Source organism: Telopea speciosissima, chromosome 2 (genome assembly GCF_018873765.1).
Source record: "Telopea speciosissima isolate NSW1024214 ecotype Mountain lineage chromosome 2, Tspe_v1, whole genome shotgun sequence".
NCBI lineage: Eukaryota > Viridiplantae > Streptophyta > Magnoliopsida > Proteales > Proteaceae > Telopea > Telopea speciosissima.
In genome coordinates, this window is record NC_057917.1 from 68,663,941 (window position 1) to 68,686,166 (window position 22,226).

General features: G+C 41.7%; 1 protein-coding gene across 3 annotated transcripts in view; it reads left to right on the forward strand.

Annotated features, from left to right (window-relative positions):
* The first annotated feature begins 4,152 nt into the window (after positions 1 to 4,152).
* The window catches only part of LOC122651978 (phospholipid-transporting ATPase 2-like), a 127,642-nt gene continuing 109,568 nt past the window's right edge, over positions 4,153 to 22,226 (forward strand). For 2 of the 3 annotated variants that reach the window (XM_043845580.1, XM_043845581.1), the window contains exons 1-2: positions 4,157 to 4,387; positions 21,891 to 22,104. In XM_043845580.1, coding sequence (XP_043701515.1) covers positions 4,263 to 4,387; positions 21,891 to 22,104 — 339 coding nt within the window. In that variant the 5' untranslated portion in view covers positions 4,157 to 4,262. Of the gene's footprint in view, positions 4,388 to 21,890; positions 22,105 to 22,226 lie in introns of all 3 variants that reach the window. The other variant, XR_006331539.1, reaches the window with a different exon arrangement.

Sequence of the window (22,226 nt, forward strand, 5' to 3'; positions counted from 1 at the left end):
GGCCATGATTTCATCATTCTTTGTCTATATGACCAGAACTACCTTCGTGACTATCAAATAAAGCTCCTTTACTATCTCATTGTGCATACGGTGCTTTGTGTACTTACTGGTCATATTTATAGGCTATCTAACTTGTTTCTTCCTTCTTTCCTTCCTCGATCTTTCTTGTCTTCCTACAACTTGAGCCTCCCTACTATTATTAATTAGAGTGTTACCGAAGCTGTCAAAATGAGTGTTTCACACCTCAAAACACCTAGATCTATAGAGAAAGCTAGAAATCCAAGGCTTATTATGAAGCCCGAAGCTCATTTTTTTTTTCTCAAAGATTGTAGTGGAACAAGAAAATATTTCGAGAACATTTTAAACAACACCAAAAACATCAAACTCAATCTTATTCCAACTTCATGAGGTCGGATACATGGATCTAAATAAAACAGGGACTAAAAATATGGGAAAAGGGGGATGGAGCATGAGATGGGAACTAGACAAATAAAAAAAAATAAAAAGGGAAAACGACAAGTGAAATTTTATTTAAAAAAAAAAAAAAGATGAAAGATGAAAGTAAGAGGAAAAATGCATAGCGCAACAAGTTAGGAGAATCTCAACTAAATAGGATCTGCTACATGGATCCTTGCCCTCCAATAAGCTCTATCCGAGGTCATGATTGGAACAAGACCTAGACTATGCATGTCCTTCCTCACCACTTCTTCTATGGTAATTTTAGGCTTGCCCTTAGCTCTTTTAGCTCTTTCAATCATAATCATATCACTCTTTCTTACTAGGGTGTCCCTAGGCCTCCGTTGAATATAACCATAAATGACTCTCTCAGAGATTATCATTGATCAGGATGACTCCCAAGTCCGATCCAATACGTTCATTTCGTACTTTATCCTTCATTGTTTTTTCATAGATCCATCTTAATTAACATCATTGTCTCTACTACAGATGGCTTATCAATATGACACTTTTCAACTACCCAATGTTCTGCCCCGTACATCATAGTCGATCATACAATAGTCCTGTAGAACTTTCCCTTAAGCTTTAAAAGAACAAGACGGTTACATAGCACTATAGACGCACATTTCCACTCCATCCATCCAACTTTAATCCTCTGTGAGACATCATCCTCTATGTCACCTTCTTTACTTATGATTGACCCCATATAACTAAAATGGTCAGTCCGCGAGATCTCTCTTTCCTCAATTCGCACCATTTCAACATCTATTTCCTATGCGGGATCATTACTTCCTTAATTCAAGAAAATTTTAACATACCCCAAAAAATATCCATGCGAGTTGAAATTCTACCAGGATCACCGCAGAGATTACAAACCCTTTTGGGTTCAAAATATATATTTCTCTCTATCCTCCCACTTTTTATTTGTTTAATTAGATAATAATTGTTCACTTCAATTACTTAGACACTTAATTAGTTAATTCCTGCATAATATACATACTGTTTTTGTCTTTTTTCGAAAACCCTCCAGAATTCCAATAGGCTAACAGAATATCGGACCCCTGAAGTGGTCAAAACCCTAACGAATTCCCTAGTCATCACTGGGAATTACAGTTGACTTGGTCCCTAGTAAGGGTACATAGGCAAATGATGTTTGAATACGTCTAACCTAATCCCTAGTAAAGGTACGTAGGCTGCTTGAGAATGTTATGTTAAAGTTTGATCTTCCCCCTCCTTATGTATATATTGTTCCATGGTATTCATTTTTTTCATTTATTAGGCATATATTGCTATTCCCATGTGCTTTGTAGCTTTCTAACCCAGCAACCTAGATCAGTCTAGTTTATTTTTAGTAATTCTATTACACACAATAATAGTACATTGAACTAATTAGTAGGACTAAAAAGCCTAGGAATGATTTAAATAGAAGGAGATTAGGCCTCCAGACGGGCGTTGTGGGTGCACGAAACTTTCCTAATGTGTAATCTAGAACTTACCCAAAGATATGGGAGGACTTTTGCCTTATCCATTAGAGTTGAGGGAGACGGTTATGGCCCCAGACCCTTATCTAAGTGACGACTTGGAAAAAAAAAAAAAGGGTTAAAAAACCAAATATTCATCTCTTACGATGACGAGACAATCAACAAGCGGGGACAAATTTATGCTATCTTGTGTTCCTCCAATGATCGACCGTCAGTCAATGTTGACGAGCACCAGTGATGGTTGATGGATTGATATTGTATGTTGACACATCACTACCTCACTTGGTTACATCCGATTCGATCATACACTACCTGAACAGGGTTTAGACCAACTTGGTCGGCATATTTTGCATAAAATGATGGTTCATTAAGAACTAAAAATATAAGTGAACAACAAACTCACTCGAACCCAATGAAACCTTAACAAAACAATTTCAATTGTTGATATGGGATTGAACAAACAAATATTTCCAAATGAATCGAGTAGCACGGAGAAACCGAAAATACTTCAGATAGCCAAGACCACGGGGACACAATTGCCGCCATGTATGTCGTCCAACAAAGTGACAAAATGAAGTGTTTACAACATGCTCCTCTTTGACCTAGGGTTCTCTGAAGCTAAGAGTCAAAGATATGACTCCTATTGTTGTGGGTAAGGATGTCAATTCAGTACGATATCAAAGTCAAACATCCCATATCGATATCGTACTATCCCATATTGATACCATACTAGTTTGGTATATGGTTTTCTTCGATATGTATTCAGTATGGTATACAACATTCGTTATATGGTTTCTTATATTATATATAATTTTTTTTGGTAGAATATATAAAAATTAGTATATAATAATAATAATAATAATAATAATAATAATAATATAATCACTGATAAATATATGTCATATAATTATTTAGTTCTCAAAATTCCGATGCGTATGCGAATCATTCGTGAATAGTACGCACGCAAATGTAGAGGGATTCAATGGGTCGGGTCGGAACGGGGGGACTATCCGGAACTCTGAAAACGAAAGATTTGTCGAGTTGATACGGCCGGGGTCCTGGTAATCTGGTATATGTCAATTTCTGGACCTGACGGTTGTTTGACGCACGACGGGGAATATCCTTCTTTCAGCAGATGCTGTATGAAGGTGGGATTGGAACAGAGAAATCCAGCCTGCGCCTCAAAGCTTCAAGCCCTTGATACATGGTTCCCCAGCATTTACTGTGTCCAGGGCCTTCAGGCTGTATAGGTTTCTTCAGAACAGGTTTGCTTCTTCCCTGTCTCGTCTGATACTAATCAAATCCTGTTTGGTCTGAGTCTATATATTAATTAATGCACAATCGCTTATTTGGTACTAATGTTTTCCTTTTTTTTTTTTTCTCAAAAAATGTATTGGATTTCAATTTATTTCGTCGACGCAGAAGACGGATTATAATTTTTTCGCACATACATATTCAGACCATCAAAATTTCGTTAGACTATTAGCTCAAAGTTGGGGTTTCAGTAACGGAGTATAGTATTGGTCTCTTCCACTGAAAACTGATGAGTGAACTTTATGGGGTTTAAATTTCTTTAATTCCCCATATAAAATTGCCGTTTCTTATGGACGAAAATAGAACATTTAAGTTAATTTCTCAAACCTTTAAGTTTATTATTATTACACATCTCCTTTTATTGTTAAACACTGATGGTTACATTGAAAAAGTGATGTTAGAGTGTGAAGTGAAAACAGTTATTTTAAGGGGAACTCATCATTTAAAAGTAGATAATGTAGAGAAATGAAAGGAAAATGTCGGAAGCTTTGTTAGTGTTGAATATTTACATTCAAATTTACAATCACAAGTAATTCGAGCAGAAGTTGTTGGCTTTCAAATATTGTTTTGAAGGCTACAATCAGGCTACTTCATTCTCAAGAATTTGAGAAGAAACAGTCACTGCACTCTAACTTGCCTCCACTGTAATGCTAGAATGCATGTCATTCCTAGCGATTGTTCTTTATACTCCATGTTATTTTGAAACATTTCTTTGTTTTCCAGTGGTGCTGTCTGGATTATAGTTGTTGGACATTGACAGGTAGTATAGTGCTGATGTTTATGCTGGTTTTGAGCCATTTTTGTATTTTTATTTTGTCAATGCTTGCTTGTCTTTTTTTTTTTCTTTCTCAAGCATGCACATGCAGTATTCTAATCTATCTTGGGCTCTCTCTTAGCCTCTTAGGTAAGCTATTTGACTCTCTAAATGTCAATTCTTCCTGACAGGTGCTAATGCTTTATGGAACATGCAAAAGGACAGAGATAACATGATCATTAGCTTCTAGATCAACAATGAAGCGCTATGTTTACATCAATGATGATGATTTATCACAAGATCTTTACTGTGACAATCGCATATCTAATAGAAAATATACTTTGCTGAATTTTCTTCCCAAAAATCTATGGGAACAGTTCAGGTAATCTTCAAACTGATAGCTTTAATTTTATTTCCTTCTTATTATGGAATTTCATTTTATTAAATTAAACTTTTTTTTTTTTAATGAGTAACATTAACTTGTATAAATAAATGGGTGGAAAAAGAAAATACAACTAATATACACAGAACATTATGCCTAACTCAGAAAACAAGAAAGTATATGATGTACAGCTGCTTATAAGCATAGTCTAAAATCTTGTCTCGGAGGTCCATTTCGGCCTTACCGAAATTTCCGAGATACTGAGATTTCAGCAAAATTTCGCCAAAATCTTGTCCTTTCTTGCGCGAAGTTTCGGTTGGCCGTTTCGGTGGGTTTTAGGCCAAATTAAGACCTGGTACTTCATGAAAACCTTGTTTTAGACTATATAAACATATGTAAATGTTCATATTGCAAAAATAGTCACCCAAAATGGAAGACATAATAGGCAAGTTAAACAAGTAAATCATACAAACATTGTCTAAGTACTGGAAGACATAATAGGCAAGTTAAACAAGTAAATCATACAAACATAAGAGTCAATGAGTCATAGAATTAAGTACATAATTTGGATGTCAATACACTTCTAATACAAGTGTCTATTAATAATAATTATTGTGCCGTCTAGGATCGATCCCACTCATGGTCCGATGGAGCCGACATGCATTGTCCTCTGACTGTAGGACAAATGAATGCCATGTCATAGTTTGGGAGAAGAAACGAGTATAGTCCTCCACAACTGCCATGTAAATTGCCTCATCGACATATTGAAGGTAACCTATCCTAGGATATGGGTCACCAAACTGTGAAGAACAAGCTACTGAGCCACTGTGATATGACGCCGTTGGCAGCATGTACGGCTGGTGGGTTGGATAGGAGATGATCCAGTACGTCCCTGTAACTGGGAGTCATACTCAAAATTGGGAATGAATGAAGAAGATATATGCTCCCCCACCCTAGTGAAATGCTCATTTGGATGTGAGTGTGATGCAATGAACCCGATGGTGATGGACAGTTCTCTCCACCAAAAGATGGGGCACGCCAATGCCCACTCGATCTGCTGTCGCCCATACTCAATCCACCAACAGAGCTAGATAAGTTATCAATGTCCATAAAATCAGCTTGCCCACCTGGACGGAATTGGCCACGGGGCCCTCTCATGTAACACCACGTGTGGGGGTATGTGCACCATGGTCTATATCCTGTATGGCATGATCAAACTGTGTTTCTCCGGTGAATCGGATCGAACCTGCGGTGCCTCCTGCTCCTGTACCACATATTGCTCTTGAATTCCATCACATACACTACCAACACCATCACCTTCTCCAGAATCATCCTCTCCACCAGTATGAGTAGTCACTGGAGATCTGCGAGTTTGAGTCCGAGTCCCAACACCTGAGGACATGGACCAGCCATCTTCCTCCTCATCAACATTGCCACCTGTGCACTGTAACGGTATTGGTGACAATTTCTGAGCGTGTATCTGACCCTCTTCATCTATGCAATCATCCACATCAACACCCATCTTAGCGGCTATCATGGGGTCAGGCCTACCTCCAGGCTGATCCATCACTGGCTCATCTCTATTCCTCACCCATTCCACAATAGGATCCTCATCGTCTGAGTCCATCTGGAAAATGTCGGCGGGATCGATAGCGTCCCTGTAAGCCTCCTGTCCCATGCGTGTGCTGCATCTTCAGCCTCATATTGTAGTGCACATACACCAAGTCAGATAGACGTTGGGAACCCAATCTATTTCGCCTCTTAGAGTGGATGAGCGAAAACGTACTTCAGTTCCGTTCCAGCCGGATGCGGAACATATCTGGGGGAGGACCTTGATTGTTATTTTCCTTAAATACTTTGCCGTACTCCCATACAACACCCACCATTTAGCTGCATTAAAATAAAAAAGACATTATTTGCATTTCACAAGTTTCAACACATATGTAATTTAAAAAATAAGATATTGAATTGAGTACCATCACCACCATGTGATCGGCTTTACTCTGCAGCTTCGGTTTCAAAACTCCCCAATTTATCCCTAAAACTCTTCATCTATACCCATTTGAAAAATTTTAAAAAATAGTAGTGACTCGTTACTATTTACTAATTATATTCCAAATGAATTATAAGACTTACCTCAGTGTTGCAGATAGGCTGTAAAGTACTGTTTGGCTCCAACTTGGCAACTTTAACTACTTGCTTCATTGCTTCAATACGAGTAGTATTCAACCCAAGCCTATGTTTATATTGGTACTTGTTGTTCAAATAGTATGCTGAAAATTCCTATATAGATATTGTCAATGCATAGTTAATTAGTAATATATCTTTCAAATTATAAGTTGTAATGTGAATTAGTTGCATAAAAAAAATTACTCACCAGCCTTATGCAGTGGATGCATAAGTAGAAGTTCCCAGCGGTCCTTGATAATCTTGATGAAGTGCTTGCTACCAAGGTGTTCCAAAACTTGGTTTCGACATTGATTTTGACCAGCCAGAAACCGAGATATGGTCAAAACTGGTCGAAACTAGGGATTTTTTCCCAGCCAACTCGAGTTGGTGGTTTCGAGGCCCAAAAATGCTTTTTTTGCTTTGGTTTTTTATAGACAACCTATATTTCACTTTCTAAACACAATGCATGAAATATTTTCACAAAAATCAAATTGGTACTTGTGGTTATTGACCCAAGTTTACTAGTGTACGCATAGTGTACTATGAATCATAGTTGTCAAGGGCGACGCTTATTTATGCCAAATATCATTTAAGTAAATGTTTTCATTTACTTAAGATATTATTCATAAATAAGCAAATACCCCCTATTTGAATCCAGTAAAAATAGTTAAAAAATAAAATTCCAAAAAGAAAAAAAGTCAACCTCTCAGTTCAAGAACAAGAATGTATTTTCGACGGTAGGTGCAATTTTCAACTTTTAAATGTTGGTTTTTTTTGCAAATCAAAAAATTCCATAAATCTTAATATGGTATAACATTGCTAAAAACCAAAAGTGCGGTAAATTATTCATTTGTTTTGATATTTAAAAAAATATATTTTCATTCAAAGCGATTTTAAACAGCATTCCTGCACACCAAATCCGGACCGCCTCGATCTTACGAGTGAATAGAAGTTGGATCTACATTGGATGATTTGGATCTCACCTGAATCGCCCCATTTATCCTTCTGAGGAGAAGTGCGGTTTCAAACTCTGGTTCGAACAGGAGTATGACATGCTAACGTGCCTTAGATGATCCACATCTCCGGGTCAGGCGCTGATGAGCATATTGAACTATCCATGTTGTTGAGAGCCCTCACAACCCAGGCACATCGGCACAATTATCAGCGGGATGCTCTACCACTGAGCTAATAGCCCGTCATGCGGGCCTCCCACTAGGGGGCCACTATTCCAAAAGCGAGAGAAACCCCATCCCTCTCTTTCCTTTTTGCGGCCCCATGTCGCTACTTTATCTAGTTAATAAATTATCTAACTAATATGGCCTTATAGAGGCCCATTTTAGGGCCTTTAAGGGCTCTCTTTAACTCTTCATGTATGGTACCCTTATTGGGTACCTTAAGTCATGATTCCACTAAACAAAAGTGTCCATTCTGAAGCCTTGGCTCCTCCATGTATTGATTTGATACCCTCATTGGAAAGCTTTCCAACAAATCTAAGATTGCTTAAATCTGATTTATATTAAAGGAATTATGTTTTGGTTAAACTTAATTTGATGTGCGGGAATGCTGTTAAAATCGCTCTGAATGATTTTTTTTTGATAAAATATCAAAACAAATGAATATTTTACCACACATTTGGTTTTTAGCAATGTTTTACCAAATTAAGATTTACGGAATTTATAGATTTGAGAAAACCCCCAACATTTAAAAGTTGAAAATTGCACCTACTGCCGAAAATCCAGTTTTTGTTCTTGAACTGGGGGGGTTGACTTCTTATCCTTTTGGAATTTGATTTTTAACTATTTTTATTAGATTCAAATAAGGGGGTATTTGTTATTTCATTTACTTGAATGATATGAGGCATAAATACGTATCTGTCCTAGTTTCGAGCCAGGTTTCCTCAAGTTTCGATGGGCATAAATGTCGAAACTTGCGAAATTAGCAACATCTCGGTCGAAACAGGTAAAAAATGGTCGAGTTAGGGGATTTTTTAAAGTAGCTGGCCATCTTGTCTCGGTTTCTCGCGAAACCGAGATTTAGAACCATGCTTGCTACCACATGGATTCACATTGTACATGCTATCCTTCATCGAGTCTATAGCAACATACAAGTGTAGCATGGTAGGCCCCTTGAGAGCGAAGTCCACTATATGCAGAACCTTGACCACTGGTCCAAAATTTTCACCACTTTCAGGCTTGTCCAGAAGTTATCAGATGAAATGGTAGCCTGGGCTTCCTTCCCACCTTAAGTATTGGTCCCCCTCCATTCAAACCACTCCTCACAAGCAAACATAGATCTGAGTCTAGACTTCTTCATCTCAAAGTTCTTGAGTGCAATGAAGTTTGTGGTGAATCTAGTGATGCCTGGTAATGTAGTCCTAGATAGGTAGGAGACCTACTAGGAGCCAGATAATAGGATCAATAGCAAAAGGGGTTGCTGGTTCGAATGGACAACACTAGGATTTAGGTTAATTCTAGGGTTTAGGATGGGAGTTTGGGAATGGGTCTTATATGGCTTTAATATGCATGTCTAGGGGGTTATTATGGGATAAAAATAATTGGACTTGGGAAGGTTTTAAAATTCTGCAATTCTGGACAGAATTGAGTTGCAGGTTGTGGGTTTTAATGGAGTGGAGGAATGGAGGGGATATAGTGGGGATTATGGACTGGGTTTAAGGTCGAGTGTAGGGAGAGGTGTGGGGAATATAGGCTGGAAGTATGGTTCGAAATTGATGGCCAGATTTGTGGTTATGAGGGAGTCCTAGTTGAGGTAGGAGTTGCCGGTTTAATGGAGATTAGGGTTTGATGGATGGAGGGGAATGTGGATTAGGTCTAATGGAAGGATAATGGCTGGGAAGAAGAAGGTTTTAAAGCAAAGTACAGGCTCAAACTTACTGTATTGCAGAAACAATGGCAGCAGTCTAATATCTTGAAGGAACCTCCCGATCTTCACGATGCAAGGAGTCGCAGGAGTCCACCCACCCTATCCACCTTGAGATCCTCAAGGATATACACTCACAAAGAGCAGCAACAGCAATGGCAGCAAGCATAAAACTAATTTTTATTAATCAAATTCGTATCTAATGCTGGCCTCCCTTACAAACTTATATAAAAGACTCAAAAATAGACTTAGACACTAAAAAGGAATGGCTTAACCCTATCCCTAACCTATTAGGTAACTTAAACTAACTAGGAAACTAGAATACTAAAGGAAATAGACTCAAAACATGGCTGGATTTGTAGAGTCCCAATCCAGCCCAACCTACATCACATGACCACTTAACCCAGTCACATGATCACTTAAATTGAACCAATTGGATGCAACCAATTTGAATCGGTTCAATTAAAAAACATAAAAATAAATTAAGTATTGGACTAATCCCGTATGCAACCTATATACCCATATTTTAGGCCCATAAAAGTTGCCTATTACATTAGAAACCCATGGGATCAAAGGCCCAACATGTATGTAACCTAACCCTAGACTTATTCCCAATGAAATAAGCCCTATTTGGTGATAAATCTGCATCACCTGGCCTCACCAAGTCACCCCATACTTATCCCTCAGAAGGTTTAGTGCATACCTATGGTTGTATACAAAGTTAGTCGCTTGTCTTGCTCTATCTACCACACTTTGTACCAATTTTATCTTCCCCATATCCTTCAGCATGAGGTCAATACAATGGTTGCACTAAGTGTCCAAAAGAGCCGATACCTATTGGCTTATATATTTTGCATCCTTTTTCTTCTTGGATGCATCCACAGATTTGAGGAATATTGTCCTCCCATCATAATAAACCATAAAGTTGTTGATGGACTTTCTTGTAGGCCCAGTCCAATTATCACATATGATAGTCACCCCATAGCTCTCCCACATCCAACTCATTTCAGCAATAAATCCTTAAGCTTGGCCTTCTATTGGGGCAAATAAATATTCATTATCTCTTATGGGGTGGGCCCCTTATGCCCTGGGCCAGCCTCAACAATTGCATATATCATCTTCTGATAATAAGGGCCTTGTGCGGTGTTTGCAGGGATGGTGTTGTATAACATCCACCTAACTATAGACTCTTTCACTAACCCCTTCATATTTTTCCTTGTTCTCTTTATCATAGGCTGCTTGCTGCCTTTCTTCCTGTAGACACCAGGATCCTGGTGTAGTACGGGTCAACTCGTGGTGGAAGCGGAGCTGCCCTCATACTCTGTGATCACCTGAAGGGATTAGGCAATCCAGGCTGCCTACTACTTACTCTAGAGGTTCCAGCTCCTCCACTACCACTACCACCTGCTTTGGACAGACCAGCTCCTCCACTACCACCTGCTCTCAGTCTCTCCTAATCCTAATGAAAAGTGGCTCTGCTCCTCGCTTGTGCTTGCCGAAAATCCCTAGCCTCTTCCTTAGTTTGTACATCATCAAGCACATACATAGGGCCATCATTGTCATCATCATTATCATCACTATCATATGATTCATATCCTCCCTCTGCACTCCCCATTGCCTCCTCAAGTTTATCCTTGCCTTCTCCTTCTGAGCCTTCCTCTTAGTCCCTTCCCTCATGTGATCACCTAGGGTCCTAGCTACTTCAACAAGAACCATATGGCATGAGACCACATCAGCAGAATTCCCAGCCAGATGTTGTTTGAGTCTAGTGGCCCCACCTCCCAAAAACCTCTTGTGGCAATAATTACACTCTGTTTATCTTTTATCTGCATCAATTGCCACTCCGTGCAACCATGCAATGTCACCCCTAGGGCACTTGGCTGGTCTCTGCTCCCCTTGCTTCTGCCGTCTTTCATGGTCCGCCATAATCTGACTTGTTTACTGTTGCATGAATAAAACAGATCATTAATAATTGAAGCACATCAATTGAGAGTTTGAGACCACTAAAAAAACTGTATAGTATTTAGTATTTTCCCCCTAACCCTTATATTTTCTCATATTTAAAAATAAATTTTAAAAATAATTTTCAAATAAATATTGGCCTAATACAACAAAACCGAAAATGGTACACCTAATGCACTTAAAAACATTTTGAAATTACTTTCATATTTTTTTATTAATTTTCAAGCCAACACTTCATATTATTTTTTTTTTGAATTTTTAAATATTTTTCTTAATTTTAGAAATTATAAATAATTAATTATTGACAGAAAAATATTTCCGACACCGTGAGGCCGTAGATCGGCCAATGGTGTCTAACATATATTTAATTAATCCCCATCCAGTTTACATAACCCCTAATTGTTTTAACATTTTTGTTGTAGGAAAATCAAAATTTTGAAGCAGAAAAATAAAATATAATATATATACCGGAAAAAAAAACCGACATCGTGAGGTTGTAGATCGGTCTTTGGTGTCTGACATATAATAAATTCATAACCAACATGTAGTGACCATATGTTTTGCAAAAAAACATTTTTGGAGAAAGGGGTTTTACCTGAAACAGTGGAGCAAGCTTCAATGATGTGCTAGCATGCTTCAATGATGTTTTCCCAAGTGATTTTGGCATTGATGTGGTGAAAAATCGAAGAAGAAAGCACAAAACAGTCGAAATGAGAGTCACCAGAGAGCTGTCGGTCGAAATTTTGACCGAGAGTCACGAGTTATTCCCTTTTTATAACATGGTTTTGTAACATCTGGCCAAAATTTTGGCTAGATGCTACAACAAAATAACAACAACAACAAAAACTCAGCCTTATCCCAACTTAATGGGGTCGGCTACATGGATGCAACTAAAACAAAGTAGGGAACACTGAATGGGAATGAAGAGATGGGGAAAAGAGGGATGGGAAGTGTGATGAGACGTGAAAATTGGAAATTGACAAATGAAAGATGGAAAACAGAAGAAAAGTGAAATAAAAAAGAATGATGAAAGTAAGAGGAAAGAGGTCCAGTCCAGCAGGTTAGGAGAATCTCAGCTAAATGGGATCTGCTACATGGATCCGTGCCTTCTAATTGGTTCTATCCAAGGTTATACTTGGTACAAGTCCTAGACTATGCATGTCTTTCCTCACAACTTCTCCTGTTCTGCCCATAGCTCTTTTAGCTCCTTCAATCGGGATCATATCACTCCTCCTTACTGGGGCGTCCATAGCGCTCCGTTGAACATGACTGTACCACCTCAAACGACTCTCTCGGAGCATGTTATTGATCGGGGCAACTCCTAAGTTGGCTGTAATATGCTCATTCCTTACTTTATCCTTCCTAGTTTTTCCGTACATCCATCTTAACATCCTCATCTCTGCTACACATAGCTTCCTAATATGGCCCAACATTCTGCCCCATACATCATTGTCGGTCGAACAACAGTCCTATAGAACTTTCCCTTAAGCTTTAAAGGGATACGTGGGTCACACAACACTCCGGGCACACCTCTCCACTTCATCCATCCCACTTTAATTCGCTGTGTAACATCTATGTCACCTTCTTTATTTAAGATTGACCCCATATATCTAAAATAGTCACTGTGTGGTATCTCTCTTTGCCCAATACGTACCATGTCAGTGTCCATCATAGTATGACTAAAATTACACATCATATACTCCGTCTTCGTTCTACTAAGTCTAAAGCCTCTTGTTTCCAAGGTTGCTCTCCATAGCTCTAACTTAGCATTAACCCCTGCTTTTGTCTCATCCACCAAAACAATATCATCGGCGAGGAGCATAGACCACGGGACTTCATCTTGAATGCTCTTGGTTAGGTCATCCATGATAAGCGCAAATAGGTAAGGGCTTAAGGCTGATCCCTGATGTAACCCAATCGTAATTGGGAATTCCTTGCCCTGACCTACCACAGATCTCACACTAGTCACCACGCCCTCATACATATCTTTAATTACGTCCGCATATTTACTCGACACCCCTCTCCACTAGAACATGCCGGATTAAATATCTAGGGACTCGGTCATAGGCTTTTTCCAAGTCAATAAAGACCATATTGAGATCCTTTTTGCTATCCCTATATCTTTCCATGAGCCTCCTCGATAAGTAGATAGCTTCTGTCGTGGATCTACTTGCCATAAAGCCAAATCGGTTCACCGAGATGCTACAAACAGTCGAAATTTCGACCGAGATGTTGCATTTTTTCATTTCGACTTGCCATCTCGTCTCGGCCTGGCCGAAATTCCCGAAATTACCGAGATGAGATTTCGGCGAGATTTAGTAATATGCTTATAAGAACCCACTGAAAACTACCTTCTAAGCTATGTCACACGATGAAAAATAGGACTTTCCCATAAAGGGTCTACAACTTTCAGTATTTCACCACACCGTAGTTCCAGGCCGTTTGGATTCAGGATGCCTCCAACCATATTAATACTTAATAGTAGGAAGGATACTGAGCCCCATGTTATATATCCCGGCAAGTCAGTTGCTACCTTCTTTTTCATCGTTTCCATCATCACCACCATTTATCCCCAAGGTGGCTTTATGACTGTGTTAGGTCTTATAACATTGATGTTTTCCTGCTTTCGAGCCAGTACAACTAAATGTAGACCTTATCATCTTGTATTGAAGGGGGTTTAACTATTTGTCTTTATGCTTTTTAGCACAGGAGTACCAGCTAACAGGCACCATAGTTACCTTGTTCCATCAAGAGAAAATTCCTGGCTCTGATCCTGTTCGGTACCACCTTCTAGCATTGTAGCGATAATCTATAGAAGCTTTGTGATGTAGTTTCTGTCTTCCTGAAATTCTGTGAGCTCATGATTTTGGATCACCATCTGGCACTTCTGAAAGAATATAATGGTGTATTCAGGACTGGAAGTTTTATCTCTGCTTATTTCTTTCATAATTCATTAAAAGGTTGCTCTACCCAAGCTTAGACTCCAACCTTCTGCCAAAAGCTAGTCCATCTAGCTCTGTCTAAATAATGTTCGGTATACAGTTCATGATGATACAAAACTATATAATCTCCTCCCGTCCTTGAAATTGAATTAAATCCAGCCTTCGGCTTTGAGGTTGTCTTTGATCATTTTGTGGAAGAAAATTTTCATGTTTCCTCTGGCCAAAAACTGAACCTTGGACCTTTGCTTCGAGTATAACATCCTTTCTGATGGATTGGCACTAGTCTTTTGTTAGGCCAATTTTTCCCCGTAAAACAGCTCCCTGAGATCCTCTTAATCTAATTCCAAGATGCTCTGCAGCAGCCATTCTTTCCTTGTTCAAACTGTAATGTTTTATTCAATGTCAAGCTTTGAGATCAATAATTAGTTTAGGGCCTTCAATCCCATAATTAGAAAACTTGTTCTGCCTATAAACCTGAAAGTGCTGGACTATCATTCCAGCACTAAATGTGATTCTAAAACTGGCTAAGTAAACTTGTTGAAAAACTAACTTGCACCATCTGAACTTGTGAATTTCTCCTTGGTTCAAATTGTAGCTTGACCAGACCCCTGATATCAAATGAGCTTATTGGATGGCTGCTGCTGCAGGTCGCATTTTCTTTTTTACTGTGCCTTCATTATGACTTGCACCTTCTTCATGTCCCCATGATTTTAGTATGCTGAGATATCAAAAGTTGGCTTCTGTCCTACCTCCACCAACTCACCTTCATGTCCCCATCTCACCTTCAGGCCTCCACCAACCCCCATCTCATCCTACCTCCGCTGCCCCTGATTCCAAACCCTGGAACTCTCTTTTTGAACCTGCCCCCTCCACTTCCTGTCAGGGACACTCCCTACACTTTATTCCACCTTCCATCATCGATGACTCCAAAGTTGGCTTCTGTACGTTCGGACTCTTGGATGACGAAATCTCCAAATGGCACTGCTGCCTTGTTGGTCACTTCATCAGCAACCGTCCTCCCTTTCATGTGGTTAAATCCTCTCTTCAGAAACAATGGAAGACTGCTGGGGTTTTTGATACTTACCTGCTCACTAACAGTATTTTTAATCTTCCGTTTCTCCGACGAAGAAGACAAGCTCCGTGCCCTGGAAGGTGGCCCTTGACAGGTGGGGAAGAAGCCCATCTTCTTGCGACAATGGGATCAGCATACCAAGCTCTGCAAAATCGATCTGAAGTCCATTCCCCTTTGGGTCTCTCTCCCAGGCCTCCCTCTTCATTTCTGGTGTCCCACTGGTCTCAGCATCGTGGGATCGATTTTAGGGAATCCTCTCTACTCTGATGAGCGCACCAAGCGCATGGATCGTCTAGCATTTGCAAGGATTTGCGTTGAAATCTCGGCCAATGCTCCTCCGCCTGACTTTGTCACCATCATCGAAGAAGATGGTCACTCTTTCTCTCAGAGGGTTCAGTACGATTGGCTCCCCCTCTACTATTCTTCTTGCAAAGTCTTTGGCCACCCTACAAAGATTTGCGCCTCTGCTGATAGTCCTTAAGTTCCCAGCGAAGATCACCCTCCCATCTCTGATTTAACTCTGGAAACCAACCTTGCCAAATTGCCTGTTGGTTCTAAGGAAGCAAACTTATCTATTTTGGAGAAGCCACAAGAGCATTCTCGTGGCCGGAGATGATCTAGGAGTCATCGTAACTCAAAACTAAGGATTCTGGTGGCCCATCCAGGTGCTCTGATGACCCATTGGACAATTGAGCTCCTTCAACTGGCCACAACTGGTTCTCTGTCCTCCAGGACATCAACTCTGATGCCGATGGTGACTTGTCGCTTGCTCCTTTTGAGCCCAGATTGATTCTGCAAGCTTCTCAGGCTCCTCTTGGCCCTTCGCAGAGCTGCAGCCTTCTCCCTTCGGTTGAAACCTGTAACCCCTCTCCCCCTTTGACTTCACCTACCCCTTGCCTGTCCCCGACCTCCATTTCCAGACCCCTGTTGCCCTCCCCACCTTTGCTAACTCCCTTTGTCGCCCCATTTTGAGCTCTGCTGCTCCCTAGTCCAACCTGCGACAACTCCCCTTGTCGCTTTCTGCGACTCCAAATAAGCCTCAACCTTTTAAACCCTCACGTTCCTCTTTTACCCTTGTCCCCACTCGTACTCGATCCTTTTTAAATTTTATCCTTTCTAAAACGCAGCATCCCTTCTCTTAAACCCAACCCTGACTCAACTTGCCCATCCCCTCTGGACCCGGTTCACCCATCCATATTCCCTTCTACCCAACCTCCCCCTGAACTTGACCCAAAAATCTTCTCTTCAAACCTGCTCCCTCATCCCATCTCACCAACTCCTCCGGTTCCCCTTCGTACCACCCCTGCCCCTCTGGTCTGCTTCCCCCCCCTTAGGGAATACCGTCTCCGTCCCCGTAGTACCCCTCCCCTCGCTTGCTTGTGCTCCCCCGAGCCTTTGCTGCCCCTCCCTTCTCCTCCTCAATGATCCCTTGGACCATATGGAACGTTCGTGGCCTCAATGCCCCAGCCTCTCAATTCGACCTTAGATCCTGCCTCAAAGCCTCTAAATCCTCTCTTTGTTGTCTCTTGGAGACAAAAGTTCTCGAGCTTAATTCGTCCCGCATTGTTTCCTCCATTGCTCCATCTTGGTCCTTTATCTCCAACTACTCCCTTCCCCCAATGGCCGCATCTGGGTCCTTTGGAATCCCTCAAAGTTTATGATCTCTGTTTCTTCTTCCTCTTCCCAATTCATCCACCTTCGCATCTCTGACCATCTTGGTAACCACCTCTTCTTCTTTACTATGGTCTATGCCTTGAACCGCCACTCTGATCGCCTCCCTCTCTGGGACGATATCCGCTCCCTCTCCTCTTCTGTGGGTTCTCTCCTTGGGATTTGGGTGGAAACTTCAACGTTGTTCGGTACAACCTCGAAAAAATTGGTGGGTCCCCCTTAAACCAACAAGCTGTTGATGCCTTCAACTCTTGTCTTGAGGACGTCGGGCTTAACGACCTTAGATGGTCGGGTGCCAACCTCTCTTGGCACAACAGACGCTCTGGCCTTAATAGAATTGCTTGCAAACTTGACCGAGTCCTTGTCAATGAGACCTGGCTCTCCTCCTTCCCCTCTTCCCATGTCTTCTTCAACCTTTCTGGCCTATCGGATCACTGCCCCATCTCTTTGTCCTCCCTTATATATCTTTTGGTCCTAAGCCCTTCAAATATTTTGATGTGGTCCTCACATCAGGACTTTCTCTCCACTGTCTAAGCCGCCTGGGACATTCCACTCCACTCCTCCTCTCCTCTCCTTGCCTTCTCCTTAAAGCTCAAGAATGTTAAAAATTCCCTAAAATCTTGGAATCTTTCTTACTTTGGCCACATCCCTTCCCGAGTCTCCTCTTGTAGAGACAACCCCGCCTCCATCCAATCTTGTCTTCTCTCTGACCCCCTCAACCCTACCCTTGCGGATGAGGAAAGGCAACCCTCTATCGAGCTCTCTAGCATTCTTGCCCAAGAGGAAAGCTTCCTTAAACAAAATCCCGTATTAAGTGGCTTGAACTCAGGGACTCCAACTCCTCCTTCTTCCATCGCTCTCTCAAAGCCAGAACCAACTTTAACTCCATCCTCTCGCTCACCTCCAATGATGGCTCCTCATCTCCAGCGTTGAGGATATTAAGTCGGAAGCGGTTTCCTATTCCACTAAGATCTTCTGCCCTCCCCCCTCTCCCCATGTTCCCCTTCTGGAAGACCTCATCAATAAATTCATTCCTAACCATCTCCTTGGTTCCCTTCAATCCATCCCCGCTGACTCCGAGATCCTTGATACTGTCCGTTCCCACAAGTCTAGGAAAGCCCCGGGTATTGACAGGTTCAGTATGGGATTCTTTTTCTCCTGTTGGGACATCATCAGTGCTGACCTCATCCATGCCATTAAGAGTTTCTTCTTCAACCTCAGGCAAATCCATAGCATCAACCATACCTTCCTTTGCCTCATTCCTAAGAAATCTGGAGCCTCCTCCATGGCTGAATTCCGTCCCATCTCCCTATGTAACCTCTGCAACTTCATGGCCAAAATTCTTGCCAATCGCCTCCAGCCTGTTTGACTCCCTGGGCAGCGCTAACCAATCTGCCTTCATTGCTGGTCGTAGCATAGCCGATAACATCGTCTTTTGTCAGGAAATAGTTAGAGGCTTTGACCGTAAGTTCCTCTCCCCCTCTGCCCTTCTGAAAATCGACATTCACAAAGCCTTTGACTCCTTCCGTTGGGACTTCATCTTCCAAGTCCTTTTAAAAATGTCTTTTCCTCCCAACTTTGTCAACTGGATCCATTCCTGCATTTCCTCGCACAGCTTCTCAGTCCTAGTCAATGCTAACCCGGCTGAGTTCTTTTCCTCCTCAGTTGGTATCTGTCAAGGCTGCCCCCTCTCCCCCTTTCTCTTTTGCTTGTCTCTTGAGGTCCTATCCCGTAGCCTTCAGTCCAAAACTGACCTCCACCTTATTTCCCCCATCCCCAAATGTATGCATTCTAATCTGACCCACCTTGCCTTCGCCGATGATCTTATCATCTTCTCCATGGCAGATACCCTCTCCATTGAGTCCATCATGGCCTCCCTCCTCCTCTTCCAAGTCCTCTCTGGCCTCCGCATTAACCTCCTTAAGTCCCACATCTTCTTCGCTGGGGTTTCCAACGCTACCAAAACCCTCCTCTCTAGCCTCACTAGGTTCATCCTGGGTTCCTTACTTGTTAGATACCTTGGCCTCCCCCTCATCCCTGCTCGGCTAACGGCCCACCATTGCTCCCCCAATTTAGACCTCCTTCGCAAAAGGTTGCAGCTTTGGAAAGCTAGACTTCTCTCTTATGCAGGTCGCCTGGAGCTCATCAGATCAGTGCTCCAATCTTGCTACATCTACTGGTGTGGGTTCTTTGGGCTACCAAAGGAAATCGTCAAGACAACAAAGTCTATTATGTGTACCTTTCTTGGAAAGGGGTGGAATCGGCCAGATTTCTCCACCCTAAGAGCTGGTCTTCCCTTTGCCTCCCCAAATTAGAAGGGTTTCTTGGCCTCAGAAGAATCAAAGATGTCAACCTGGCTGGCTCTCTCAAGCTTATTTGGAAGATCCTCACCAAGAAAGACAGCATTTGGACATCTTGGCTCTATACTGGTCCTCTCCGTAGGGACTTCATTTGGTTGGTCAGCCCCTCTTCCGATGCTTCGTGGGTGTGGCGCAGAATTTTACAAGTCAGGCACATAGCCATTGCTGCTATCTCTTGCAAGATTAATGATGGCTTTACCACCTCTCTTTGGCTTGACAAATGGCATCCCTCAGGTGTCCTCTCTTCTGTCCTTAGCTCCCGTGAGATATACTCCTCTTGTCTCGAGAGGCTCTCCCTGGTTGCCACCATCATCTCTAGAGGTGCCTGGTCCCTGTCCCCCTCCTCTCCTCCTTTAGAGGACCTTTGGAGCTCCCTTCCTCCCATCCGGTCCGGGCCTCGAGTTAGAGGGGACTCAATCCTTTGGCTCCCCTCCTCCTCAGGTAACTTCAGCTCCCATTCTGCTTGGGATTTGGTTAGACACAGAGGCTCTCCCTCCCCTTGGCACAAAGTGGTCTGGTTCAAAGGTCACTTCCCCCGCTACAGCTTTACCTCTTGGCAAGCCCTCTCAAACTGCCTCCCGACCCAGGCCTTCCTTATCCACCGCCACATACAGGTCTCCCCCTTTACTGCCTTTGCTGGGACGGGCAAGAAGACACAGACCACCTGTTCTTCTCTTGTCCCTTTGCCTCCTCCATCTGGAAACGAGTTTTGAGTTCTTGCTGGCCGGGCAGAAGAAGACCCCTCCCCATTCATCGTGAATGGCTTTGGATCGACATGACTTTTGGAATGAAGACCATTTGTGACTCAGTTGGCAAGCTTTCCTTTTGTGCTTCTATCTCCCATATTTGGATTAGGGGTGTCAATGGGTCGGGTTGGGCCGGGCCTGCCCTAAACCCTAACCCAACCCTAGTGGCCTTAACCTAAACTCTGACCCGACCCGACCCTGCCAGGGCCAAGAAACCCTCAACCTAGTCCCGACCCTACCAGGGTTTTTCCTAACCCGACCCGGCCCTGATTGACCCTATCTTGACCCTGACCCTGACCCTGATTTTGTCTGTAATCCCATGTGCCTTTAGGGCTTTTTTTGTCTTTTGCTTTTTAATTTTTTTATTAGGCTATATATATAAATAAATATTAGACCCCAAAAAAAATAAAATAAAAAATAAAAATATATATATATATATATGCAATATTATATACTTATAATTAATACAGGGTCGGGTTGGGCTGGGCCGGGCAAAGCCCGGGATCTAAACCCTGACCCGACCCGACCCTGCCAGGGCCAGACTATAACTAAACCCAAACCCGCCCTCAGGGTTGAAACATCAGGGTCGGGTCCGGGCCGGGCTCAGGACGGGTTCGGGCCAGCCGAGCTTTATTGACACCCCTAATTTGGATGGAACGTAACCTTAGAAGATGGACTTCCAACTCCCGCTCCCTAGACAAGATTTGGAATGCCATCTTCGAAGTTTCCACTAAAATAGGTTTGCTTCCCCAAGCTCCTGTAAAGGATTCCCCAAGGAACAGGCTTATTGTTGTATCATGGGGTCTTCCTATTTCCCTTTTGCAGCCTGACCCACATTAGGCTGGCTTGCCTTTTGTTTTGCTTTGCCCTTGGGCTTGTATATCCCGCTCTTTTTTCTTCGTAATTTATTTCTTTATCCATCCCCCCCCCCCCCCCCCAAAAAAAAAGAAGCCATTTCTTTCTTCAAATTCTTATCAATTATTGAAATAGACACTCTAATTGGAAAAAAAAGGGTAAAGTCTGGTGACCATTATGAATTCAGAAGATTTTGAGCTGCAAGTTTATGTTGCTGTACATTTCTTGCATTGAATATTTTAATATTTGTCCTTTAGGCTTGATGCCTTTCAACATTTCTTTCTTGATTGATAGGTAGACATTCCACAAAGTTCTGCCTGGATATCCTCCAGTGTGTCTATCTGCAATAGATGTTCTAATCGAAGTGGGAACTTATTAAATCACTCACCAGATGTGTGGGTTTGTAAAGTCCAATTGTCCTGTAATGAGAAACATTTTTGAACTATGATGAATATCGATAATATAGCTAATAAAATATACATAGCATCTAATTTTCGAAAGGAATGCAATTTTGAAGGCCATCAACTGTAATTCTCCTGATTGAGCCTCTGCACCACCTGCAATGCATCCATCTCCACGGCAAGTCTAACGTCATGGTAGCTTAGCATATTGAAGTCCTCCTATAGGTGCTTGAATTTCTTGTTTTTCTGTTGAGGGCCTGAGGCTTACATTGTGGTGCAAGATAACTTCCACTGCTATGAACTTAAATACTTTTAACTGTTTTTTATTTCAGAAGTGCTTTACGTGGATTTTTTTTTAATTATTGACATCCATGATACTTTTGACTACAAATATTTTTGTAATGTTCTCTTTGAATCTTTTCTGATAGTTCTATTTCTTGGGTTTCAGCCGTTTCATGAACCAATACTTTTTGCTGATAGCATGCCTCCAACTTTGGCCCCTTATTACTCCAGTAAATCCTGTAACTACATGGGGTCCACTCATCTTTATTTTTGCACTCTCGGCAGCAAAAGAGGCCTGGGATGACTATAATAGATATCTCTTAGACAAGCAAGCAAATGAGAAAGAAGTGTGGGTTGTAAAGCAAGGAGTTAAAAAACTTGTATGAGACCTCTTCAGCAATCTTATTTTTTGCCAACTTTGCATGGTTGTTCTTGCTCTTTGATCTTTGATAGAACAATTAAGTGGGTCAAATTGATTTATTGTTGGTTATATTTTCAACTA